General features: G+C 34.5%; 1 protein-coding gene across 1 annotated transcript in view; it reads left to right on the plus strand.

The window, feature by feature from the left end:
- prss16 (serine protease 16) overlaps window positions 1-7435 on the plus strand; it is an 8599-nt gene extending 1164 nt beyond the window's left edge. Inside the window, exons 3-11 of the mRNA XM_016252899.1 lie at window positions 700-829; window positions 919-1042; window positions 1551-1628; window positions 3283-3330; window positions 3404-3688; window positions 4967-5099; window positions 5743-5922; window positions 7102-7253; window positions 7382-7435. Of these exons, the coding sequence (XP_016108385.1) occupies window positions 700-829; window positions 919-1042; window positions 1551-1628; window positions 3283-3330; window positions 3404-3688; window positions 4967-5099; window positions 5743-5922; window positions 7102-7253; window positions 7382-7435 (1184 nt within the window). The remainder of the gene's footprint in view (window positions 1-699; window positions 830-918; window positions 1043-1550; window positions 1629-3282; window positions 3331-3403; window positions 3689-4966; window positions 5100-5742; window positions 5923-7101; window positions 7254-7381) is intronic.
- Window positions 7436-12351: the final 4916 nt, after the last annotated feature.

Genomic DNA, 12351 nt, shown 5'->3' on the forward strand with positions numbered 1-12351 from the left:
ATGATCCAGTTCAACCGTACTAATAAGCACAAATGACTCTAGACAAACATTTGTGCCTTTTTTATTGCTGAAGTGTGTTGAAATTTCTTCTAAATTTACTTTCCCTTCAGCCTGAGGCTTATTCATTTCACTTTTGGTGTGAAAGGGCTTTTAAATTAGCCAAAATATATATAAATACACTCACATTCAGTATATATTTTGAAAATATTTACACGTATATACATTGATATATTTATATTCTTATATGTTATATTATATATAAATATATTTAATACATAAACATAACATATTTTTCTTTAATATATACATGCATGTGTTTGCATTTATATATACATAATAAATATACACAGTATACACACATATATTATGTAAACAAAAACTTTTATTTTGGATGCGATTAATCACGATTAATCATTTGACAGCACTAATATATATAAAAAATGGATGAATTGGTCTCTGAGTAACCATACGTTTCTTTGGCGATATGTTTTGGCGTTATTAATGTATTATTATTATTAGTTCTCTAGATCAGCATATTGGTTTGTTCAAAGATGAACATAGAAAAACAGATCGTTTTCAAGGCCTAGTGAATGAAATTTTAAAAGTTTCTGTTATGGAATCAGACTAAAACATTTCCATTTCATTTTAAGAATGAATGATACAGAAATTAATATATACTGTATATTGAACAATTGTTAGGCCACCATGTGGACATGGCAGAGAGATATGGAGCACTGCTGGTGGCCCTGGAGCACCGCTTCTATGGGCAGAGCATCAACCCCGATGGTCTAGAGACAGAGAACCTGAGAGATCTCTCCAGCCAGCAAGCGTAAGTGCTGCTGACAGGCCGTTTCTCAGATCACAATGACGATCACAGTGACATTTATGATACATGTTGTTTCATCTCTTCTATCTCAGTTTGGCCGACCTGGCTGCGTTCCATCATTATATCAGCCAGCGTTTCAGCCTCTCCCATAAGAACACCTGGATCAGCTTCGGTGGTTCCTATGCTGGAGCTCTCTCAGCTTGGTTAAGAGGAAAGGTTTGTTCCAAACAAATCTTTGTTGTTTAGCACAAAAATGTTTTCTACATCTTTAATTCAAATAAACCATTTTAGATGATCAAATCTCAACCAGCTCTGTTAACTGCACCTTAAAAAGTAAACAATGAAAGTATAAATTCTGAGTAACACTTCAAAATAAGGTCCCAGTAGTAGGTTAAGGCATTACATTTATTATAGTACTGATTAATCGTTGTTAACATTAGTCAATAAAATTAGACTACAACTGTTCATTGTTATTTCATGTTAGCTCAGGTATACCAAATAATACTGAAAGATACAACATTAGTTTTTAACAATGTGTTAGAAAATGTTAAGTTTAGAATTCTTGAATAACATGAACTATTTTCATTGTTATAGTTTTAACAAATGGAACCTTCTTGTAAAAGTGCTACCAAATTCTGTCATCGTTTATTCTTTCCTGTATCACCAAAGACTGCTTCAGTGAACATATAAATAACATATCTTTCAAATTTTCTTTCTCTCCTAGTTTCCTCATCTTATCTATGGAGCAGTGGCATCCTCTGCCCCTGTTCAAGCTCAATTGGACTTTAGCTCTTATAATAGGGTATGGGTTTGTAAAAACACATGTGGGAGATATTTGATCAATTAGAGCACATTATTATTGCATTACTTGTATACAGGTGCATCTCAATAAATTAGAATGTCGTGGAAAAGTTTGTTTATTTCAGTAATTCAACTCAAATTGTGAAACTCGTGTATTAAATAAATTCAATGCACACAGACTGAAGTAGTTTAAGTCTTTGGTTCTTTTAATTGTGATGATTTTGGCTCACATTTAACAAAAACCCACCAATTCACTATCTCAACAAATTAGAATACTTCATAAGACCAATAAAAAACATTTTTAATGAATATTTGGCCTTCTGGAAAGTATGTTCATTTACTGTACATGTACTCAATACTTGGTAGGGGCTCCTTTTGCTTTAATTACTGCCTCAATTCGGCGTGGCGTGGAGGTGATCAGTTTGTGGCACTGCTGAGGTGGTATGGAAGCCCAGGTTTCTTTGACAGTGGCCTTCAGCTCATCTGCATTTTTTGGTCTCTTGTTTCTCATTTTTCTCTTGACAATACCCCATAGATTCTCTATGGGGTTCAGGTCTGGTGAGTTTGCTGGCCAGTCAAGCACACCAACACCATGGTCATTTAACCAACTTTTGGTGCTTTTGGCAGTGTGGGCAGGTGCCAAATCCTGCTGGAAAATGAAATCATCTTCAAAAAGCTGGTCAGCAGAGGGAAGCATGAAGTGCTCCAAAATTTCTTGGTAAATGGGTGCAGTGACGTTGGTTTTCAAAAAACACAGTGGACCAACACCAGCAGATGACATTGCACCCCAAATCATCACAGACTGTGGAAACTTAACACTGGACTTCAAGCAACTTGGGCTATGAGCTTCTCCACCCTTCCTCCAGACTCTAGGACCTTGGTTTCCAAATGAAATACAAAACTTGCTCTCATCTGAAAAGAGGACTTTGGACCACTTCTCCTTAGCCCAGGTAAGACGCCTCTGACGTTGTCTGTGGTTAAGGAGTGGCTTAACAAGAGGAATACGATAACTGTAGCCAAATTCCTTGACACGTCTGTGTGTGGTGGCTCTTGATGCCTTGACCCCAGCCTCAGTCCATTCCTTGTGAAGTTCACTCAAATTCTTGAATCGATTTTGCTTGACAATCCTCATAAGGCTGCGGTTCTCTCGGTTGGCTGTGCATCTTTTTCTTCCACACTTTTTCCTTCCACTCAACTTTCTGTTAACATGCTTGGATACAGCACTCTGTGAACAGCCAGCTTCTTTGGCAATGAATGTTTGTGCCTTACTCTCCTTGTGAAGGGTGTCAATGATTGTCTTCTGGACAACTGTCAGATCAGCAGTCTTCCCCTTGATTGTGTAGCCTAGTGAACCAAACTGAGAGACCATTTTGAAGGCTCAGGAAACCTTTGCAGGTGTTTTGAGTTGATTAGCATGCCACCATATTCTAATTGGTTGAGATAGTGAATTGGTGGGTTTTTGTTAAATGTGAGCCAAAATCATCACAATTAAAAGAACCAAAGACTTAAACTACTTCAGTCTGTGTGCATTGAATTTATTTAATACACGATTTTCACAATTTGAGTTGAATTACTGAAATAAATTAACTTTTCCACGACATTCTAATTTATTGAGATGCACCTGTAGTTTGATATTTATTTATTCATTTTGACAGGTGGTTGGTTGTAGTCTTATGAATGAGGCAGTGGGCGGCTCTAAAAAGGTAAGAGCACATTTAGGGTCACTATGAATTTCTCTGTGTGTGTTTGAGTGTCTATCTGTGTGTGTGTCCTCAGTGTGTAGCAGAAGTGAAAGGGGTGTTTGCAGCAGTAGAGGCAGCTCTGCTAACGGGGAATGAGGTAGAGGTGGGAAAAGACTTCGGCTGTTGTGAGACCCCTTTCAAACCAGAGGACAAGATGGAACTGTTGCAGAGTTTGGCTGATATCTTCATGGGAACCGTCCAATACAATGAGGAGGGGGTTGCATTCAGCATCGCAGAACTTTGTCACATCATGACCAATAAGAGTGAACAGAATAAACAGAAGGAGGAGGCGTATGACCGTCTGGTCAAACTAGCGGCGGTAACATTTCTTAATCTCATATTAAGTGTTGATTAGTGTTATAGTTTTATTTGGCTCAAACTTTTATGTAAAAAAAATCTAAATTTAAGCATTAATATGTATTTAAAAGTATGGTATAACAGTATTTATTACCACAGATTGATTGATTTGATAGATTATTTATTTATTTATTACTGTTTGCTATTTTAATAATATTAAGCTTGATTGACTTCTCTATCCCCTTTATTTTGTGTATTATTTCATTCAGTATATGAGTTATTTCATTGGTACACTCACCTTGAACTCACAATTACTGAAATGAATGTAATGAATTTATAACTGAACAAAGAATTGTCAAGTGGACACTGAACTCAACAATGGCCATGCTCAGAATAGCATATATGACTTGCAGTACACTATTTCTGTAGTATATAATATGCATACTGTCACTGTGTGGAATACTGTATCCCATACAGAAAATATATATAAAAAAAATAAAAAACATATTTGCTAAAATATATGTACATAAATATATTTTCTACCAATATATTATGGCCCATTTTTTGTATATCTTTGAAAATATATTTAGAAATATAGAAATATATTTTAAAAAGCAATTAGAAATATATAGTTTGACCTCTATATATTTTCTTGCCCCAGAAATACATTATTGGCATATGAAGGTTGAAACTAAATGTATTTCCTATTTCAAAAATATATTTCATTGAGCTTTATATTTAGCATATATTTCAAATATCTTTTGGCCACAATTTTTTTTCCCATATGGGATCCCACAATGCCATATGTTCAACTTAACCATCCATTTCTGGTGTGATGAATGAGCTAGAAGTAATATCAGCCGCAACATATTTTCCCTTGACTTAATTTTGATCAAACTTCCGAATGGTAAGATACGTTTTACTCAAAATGTAATTACAAATGCACAATATGGTGAATGTAAATGAGGTCATAGGCCAACAATTATCATACTAGTATTTGAAAAGTTTATCCTATAATGCTTTCAATTTCACATATTGCTTTTGAAAAATAGTAGACAGTATACACTGCATTGCACCAAGCCAGCATGCTATTAGTGTTCCATTTCGCACACAACTCGAACTGTGCAACTAAAATGAAAAGCACGATATTATATCTAACCAGCAGAGGGCATCAATGCCTATGAAAAAAAAAAAGTTGCCTGATTTAAAAAAAAAAAAATCTCCATTCAATGTTTCCTCTGGCTACAAAATACATTTTGCTCAATTGAAAAAGTCACAAACATTTTTGCCATGTACTCAGATGTATCGTGCCAGAGAGAAGGTGCCATGTCTGGATGTTTCTCATGAAAAGCTTGTGCTTGAACTCAGAAACACTACAGCTACATCCAGCTACAGACAGTGGTTCTACCAGACCTGCACTGAGTTTGGCTTCTGTGAGTACTACTAGATCTAGCCTACAGTGCTCTTTTTGATCATTCTCTAATTTCTGGGTTTCAATGGGTACACAGCAGCTCCAGGAGTATCTACACACTTCTGTCTGAAAGTCATTACATTAGAAAACCCTAAATAATTCAACCAAGTGGCATCTGCAAACAAACATTTTCTCAGAACTAACCTTATCTTCTTTCTGTTTTGCATTGACTTTTAACAAACTGGCATCAAGGAGATTTTTATTTAGCCTGCTACATGCATGTTTTGCGAATTATTAAGTCAGTTCCCTCAAGTTCACATAGGTGGAGTATCACTGGTGTAGTTTATATGTTCTGTGGACATGTTTGGCTAATGTTTGTATCACACTACTATTTGTCTTTATCTTGAACAGTATATCTATTGTTGCATGAATTAAAACCAAACAACATTTTTGTGAAATGACTTGCTTGATGCTATCTTTAAATGGCATTTGGCTTAGCATATGTAATGCTATGATGTTCATGAAATTGTCCAAATTCTTGTAATGTCTGTGTATTTAAGCTAATTGAATAATCTTTTACAAGTGTTTTCCAAATTCAGTTTACATGATGTCTATAGTTATTTTATAATCCAGTTTTGTACCTTTTGTGTTGGTTTATGGAGCAGATCAGACGTGTGAGGACACTAGCTGCCCCTTCTCACGTATGTCAACCATCCAGTCTCAGACTGAGCTCTGCTCTCGAATCTTTGACATCCCTCAGGAACATCTGCCTGTCCACATTGACTTTACCAACCAGTACTATGGAGGGAACCGGCCCCAAACACAAAGAGTGCTCTATGTCAATGGTAAGCACGGCATATGTAATGAAATTGTCCAAATTCTTGTAATGTCTGTGTATTTAAGCTAATTGAATAATCTTTTACAAGTGTTTTCCAAATTCAGTTTACATGATGTCTATAGTTATTTTATAATCCAGTTTTGTACCTTTTGTGTTGGTTTATGGAGCAGATCAGACGTGTGAGGACACTAGCTGCCCCTTCTCACGTATGTCAACCATCCAGTCTCAGACTGAGCTCTGCTCTCGAATCTTTGACATCCCTCAGGAACATCTGCCTGTCCACATTGACTTTACCAACCAGTACTATGGAGGGAACCGGCCCCAAACACAAAGAGTGCTCTATGTCAATGGTAAGCACACTCTTAAAAATAAAGGTGCTTCACGATGCCATAGAAGAACCTTTTTGTCTAAATGGTTCCATAAAGAACCTTTAACATCTGAAGAACCTTTCTGTTTCACAAAAGGTTCTTTGTGGCGAAAGAAGGTTCTTCAGATTATAAAAAGGTAAGAAAGAGATGGTTCTTTAAAGAACCTTTGACTGAATGGTTCTTTGTGGAACCAAAAATGGTTCTTCTATGGCATCGCTTGAAGAACCTTTTGAAGCACCTTTATTTTTAAGAGTGGAGTTTGGCTTTCATGTGGGCTTTTACAATTACTAACTGTTAATACGTTTATTAAAAATAGGACGATCTGTTAAAAAAATCTAAGCAAACCAAAATGGAAGATGATTAAAAAAAAGAAAACATCAAAACTATTATTAAAAAATTATAATTAGTGTGTAAACAGCTGTTTTTTTTATTTATATACTTTCAACTTAGATTTATGCTTAAATATTTAAAAATAAAAGTTATATTTGAGTTCATTCAAATTTTCATAGATGTAATGACAGTTGCTGGCTGTTCAGAGTATACTGAACATTGCCATACAGCAAAAAAAAAAACAAACATATATTTTCAAATATATTTTTAAATATATTTCAAAAATGGCCAAAAATATATATTTGTTAAAATATATATATATTTTTTAAAATTATGTACAGATATTTTCTACCTATATATTTTTTGGCCATTTTTTGTATATTTTTGAAAATATATTTTAAATATATAAATATATATTTTAAAAGCATTACATTTTTTTTTTGGCATATGTAGCGTGTTATTCATTAAGACATGTTTCTCTGACCAAGGAAACATTGACCCATGGACAGAGCTAAGCGTGGTCTGGAATGACACTATGGTGGACAATGACAGAGTCGTTCTTATCGATGGCACCGCCCACTGTATGGACATGAACTCAGATAAATCAATGGATAAACCTGCATTGCACCAAGCCAGGAAGGTAAAAATCTAAATGTGAAAAAAATAGATTATATAGAATAATTAATCATTTCTGTTTCATTTTTAAATTTTTTTAAAAGGGAGAAATTCCTTTTTTTTCTTACAGTTCTCATGTTCTTACCCCCATAGGAGATTGGAAGACGTGTGGCCATGTGGCTCAAAAGTGCAGCATTGGCACCATAAGATTTGATCAGCATGTCTTTTTGATAATCACGTGACCGAAGCATGCCAACTGAGTTTACTTTTTTCCTTTAATTTGCAAAAATTACAAAAAAAATTGAGTGCTTGAAATTTCTTCTGCATCAGATTTTTTTAGCCTTCTTTGGGAGTCAAGAGACTAACTAGATTCTCATTGGCTTGGGTCAGGGGTACATTATGTGTTTCTCATTGGCTTGGGTCAGGGGTACATTATGTGTTGGGGTTTGGTCAGCAGTGCAATTTTGTAAGCAATTACAGTGGGTACGGAAAGTATTCAGACCCCCTTAAAATTTTCACTCTTAACAATATTGCAGCCATTTGCTAAAATCATTCAAGTTAAGTTTTTTCCCTCATTAATGTACACACAGCACCCCATATTGACAGAAAAACACAGAATTGTTGACATTTTTGCAGATTTATTAAAAAAGAAAAACTGAAATATCACATGGTCCTAAGTATTCAGACCCTTTGCTGTGACACTCATATATTTAACGCAGGTGCTGTCCATTTCTTCTGATCATCCTTGAGATGGTTCCACACCTTCATTTGAGTCCAGCTGTGTGTGATTATACTGATTGGACTTGATTAGCAAAGCCACACACCTGTCTATATAAGACCTCACAGCTCACAGTGCATGTCAGAGCAAACGAGAATCATGAGGTCAAAGGAACTGCCCGAAGAGCTCAGAGACATAATGAATAATTTATGTGTTGTGTTGTTGTGTTCTTTTGTAAAATACAGATGTGGTAAATTTCACACCATGAAAAAACAAACATTACTGGTTGTGTATTCCAGGGGTATGTTCACGCTGTTTCATTAGGCTGTGCTGAAATGCCATTTTTGCTCAAATTTGAACTGAAATTTAACCTCAGAAAAAAAAGTATAATAGGCAATTTACATCGATGAATATGTCTATGAAAAGCCACCAGCTTGTCTTATACAATAGGAGGCGCTATTGGTATTATATATACCCCTCCTATTAACAATCTCTTCCAGCCAGAAAAATGTGATAAAAGTACCTTTCAGAATAAAAAAAATTATAATTGCATGATTGTAATGGTGTAGTGCAGTTGCTTCAATTGCCGATCCGATTTGTATAATAGATGAATCTTGAAAAACTTTCTGTACTGTACATTTTACACATTTACTGATGCAATTCCAGGACCAAGAGACATATTTTGAGATGCATGATGTTAAGAACAAGAAGATTATCCTGTTATTCTCATATATTCCTATTGCATGATCTGTACATTACAGGAGTAATCAATTGTTTCTATGCAAATCATTTATAAATAGAGGCATGTGAAGTATTGTCTGAACAACAGCAGAAACAGAAAATCAATCATACTCAATCTGTGAATGTATGAATGTGTGTAAGGTGAGCCAGTTGTTACAAGGCCATCTGCTTGGCGGCAGTGTGTGTGTGTGTGTGTGTGTGTGTGCAAGGGGGTGGTTTAGGGGACAGGGGGTGTGTTCAGCTCCTGCTGTTTGGTCCTGCCTCTTGCTGATTGATGATCTCCACTCCCCCAGGGTCGACCAGGTCACGACCTCCCACTACTGACCCCCCCACGGAGAGAGCTCATTCAGCACCCTGCCTTCACACACACACACACACACACACACACACTATTCACTCCATTTGGCTGTCTTTCCCCCCTTTTGCTTTCAGCAGACATATGAATAATACACACTTGCCAATATACTGTCCACAGTCATCCTGTCTTAAATATGACATGCGAACAGCAGGGTCCTGTAGTGTGACATGCTCTGCTTCATCTGAAACTTTTTTAAATAACATTTTTTCTAACTATTTTAGAATTATTATCCATGATATGGTTTTATGTTAACTATGTATAGAAATGTAATATTTGTACTTTTAAAAATTAATTTGTGAGACTCCAGGACACTTCTGTTACATGTCATGTCAACTGCCCATATATAAGACAGGGGGAATTACCACAAGGCTATTGAAGCAACACACACACACACACACACACACACACACACACACACACACACACTTTTTTGTGTTTATAGTAATAGTTGAAAAGTATATAATGTTATTTATAAAGAATTCCACTCATATTTTGTAGTTCAAAGGGTTTTATTTACAATGAAACCATTTTTTTAAATTTCCTCCATTGTATGTGTGTAGGGCAAACATTTGAATTTGAGTATGAAAAATTTAGGCGAAAATTCCAAAAAACGCCCAGAGCTTAAATAAAATAACATTTTTTCTAACTATTTTAGAATTATTATCCATGATATGGTTTTATGTTAACTATGTATAGAAATGTAATATTTGTACTTTTAAAAATTAATTTGTGAGACACACACACACACACACACACACACACAGGTTTGTTTTTGTGAAAAGTGGGGACTCTCCATAGGCGTAATGGTTTTTCTACTGTACAGACCGTATATTCTATTGCCCTACACCAACCCTACCCCTAAACCTACCCCTCACAGGAGACTTTCTGCTATTTCAGATTTTCAATACACTCCATTCTGTGTGATTTATAAGCGTTTAGAAAAGTGGGGACATGGGGTAATGTCCTGAAAAGTCACCGTCTCCTTGTAATACCTGTCATACCTTTGTCATTATACAAATGTATGTCCTCATTTGTCACAAAACGCACACACACACACACAGTAAGAAAGAAAAAATGGTTACACTGAATGACAACCAGTTAATTTATAATCCTAATAAAGCATATTTCTATAATTATGTATACATTTAAATTTAAAAACATTAAAAAGCATACATGCATTTTTTTCTTGCTTGCTTTTTCTTTCTTTCTTTCTCTTTCTTTCTTTTTTTTTACTATTTTAGTTCATATATGTATATAATTATTTATATACATTACAAAATAATTGCTTTGTTTTTTGAATTTTATTAATTCTTTTAATCTTTTTTTACAGACATTTAGACAATATTTTACAATATTGTTTTACAGACATTTTGTCTTTTAGTTTCTTTTATAATTCTATCAATAATTAAACAAAAATAACGATATTGTAAAGAAATAATAAATAATAAAATATGTTATTGTTTTTATTAAAACATTTTATAATACATTTGTCTTTTATATTTCCATCGATGCTTAAAAAACAATAAATATATTGTCAATAAATAATAAATAATAAAATATATGTTGTTTAGAGTTGACAGTATCATGTTTCCAGAAATAACATAAGCATCAATCACATCACATTTTGCAACGTTTTTACAGACACTGGCTTATGTCAGTTTGTGTCATTAAAACCAATAATGATTATGTAAATAATGATGATAATAATAATAATAATGAAAAGCTTTACAATATAATGAATTGTTTCTGTATTTTGTTAATTTATTTGGTTTTGCTTGTTTTATCTATTTAACAGGCATTTAAAAATATTGATTTACAGACATTTATTTGTCATTTATTGTTGTCCATTGATGATTAAAAAATAAAGATAGGCTACTGTAAATGAATAATAATAATAATAATATCTCTGTTGCTGCATAGTACAAAGTATTATGTTTCCAATAATAATATGAGCACACATCACACACTTTATGTTTAGACTTGTTAGCAAAACACATGCTAATATATTTTTAACCATTCTGTACTGCAAATAATATCACTATGAATTACGTTTTGTAAAAGCAGCCTGCACACAGGCTTTATCTCATCACTGCAACCAGATAAGCAGAAGCTAAGAGTCTGTTGTAGAAAACTCTCTCTCTTTAGCCTGTTCCCTTGATCAATGAGCAAGTGCCAGAGCCACAACTATTAATCAGGGCCTATCGGCTATCTGTCTACCACAACAACCAATCACAGCGCCCCGACAGCTACTCCATAACAAATGGAGCAGGGCGGCAGGCGGAGGGGTGGGGTGAAGCCATACTTTATCTGATCTTAGCCAGGTCACAGCACAATGACACTTACAGATGACTACAGATGCTGATTGAAAACACACATGCGGTCTGAAACAGAAGTACACACACTTGTGTAAACAGCGATGCCATGCTACAATGTACAAATATGTGGTGCAGACACGTCCCACGTCAAGAAGTGATCTGCTTGTGAAATTAAGTCCTATTACAGATTCGAATTACACCTTACTTTTAACATGAAACAAATGTTTCATGTTTGTAGGATGCTATCACAAAGAAAAATAGAAATTATAGAAGTTTCAAGGTAATTAAGCATATAAACAGCATTACGGGTTAGATAGCTGCATGTGGCCCATTTGATTGCTGCACTAAGAACCAAAAAGTCTTATCTGTGTTAGACAAGATAGACGTCAGAACAGACAGAAGCAATGCACAGAGTTTAGTGGACAATAGACACAACTATTAAAAAAGTTTGGGGTCAGTACATTTTTTCTGTCTTTGTATACTTTTATTCAGCAAGGATGTGTTAAATGGATAAAAAGTGATAGTATAGATTGTATTGTTAGAAAAGATTTCTATTTTGAAGAAATGCTGTTCCTTTTAACTTTTTATTCATCAAAGAATCAAAGAAAAAAGTATCACGGGTTCCAAAAAATATTAAGCAGCACAACAGTTTCAACACTGATAATAAATCAGAATATTAGAATGATTTCTGACGGAGTAATGGCTGATGAAAATTCAGCGCTGCGTCACAGAAATAAATTATATTTTAAAGTATATTAAAATAGGAAACCAATATTAGAAATTACAATCATATTTCACAATATTACTGCTTTTTTCTGTATTTTTGATCAAATAAATACAGCCTTGATGAGCAGAAGAGACTCCATTAAAAATGTTTTACTGATCCCGGCAGTGTACAGTCTATCTATCTATCTATCTATCTATCTATCTATCTATCTATCTATCTATCTATCTATCTATCTATCTATCTATCTATCTATCTATCTATCTA

This window comes from Sinocyclocheilus grahami, unplaced genomic scaffold (assembly GCF_001515645.1).
Source record: "Sinocyclocheilus grahami isolate Dianchi unplaced genomic scaffold, SAMN03320097.WGS_v1.1 scaffold1138.1, whole genome shotgun sequence".
Lineage (NCBI taxonomy): Eukaryota > Metazoa > Chordata > Actinopteri > Cypriniformes > Cyprinidae > Sinocyclocheilus > Sinocyclocheilus grahami.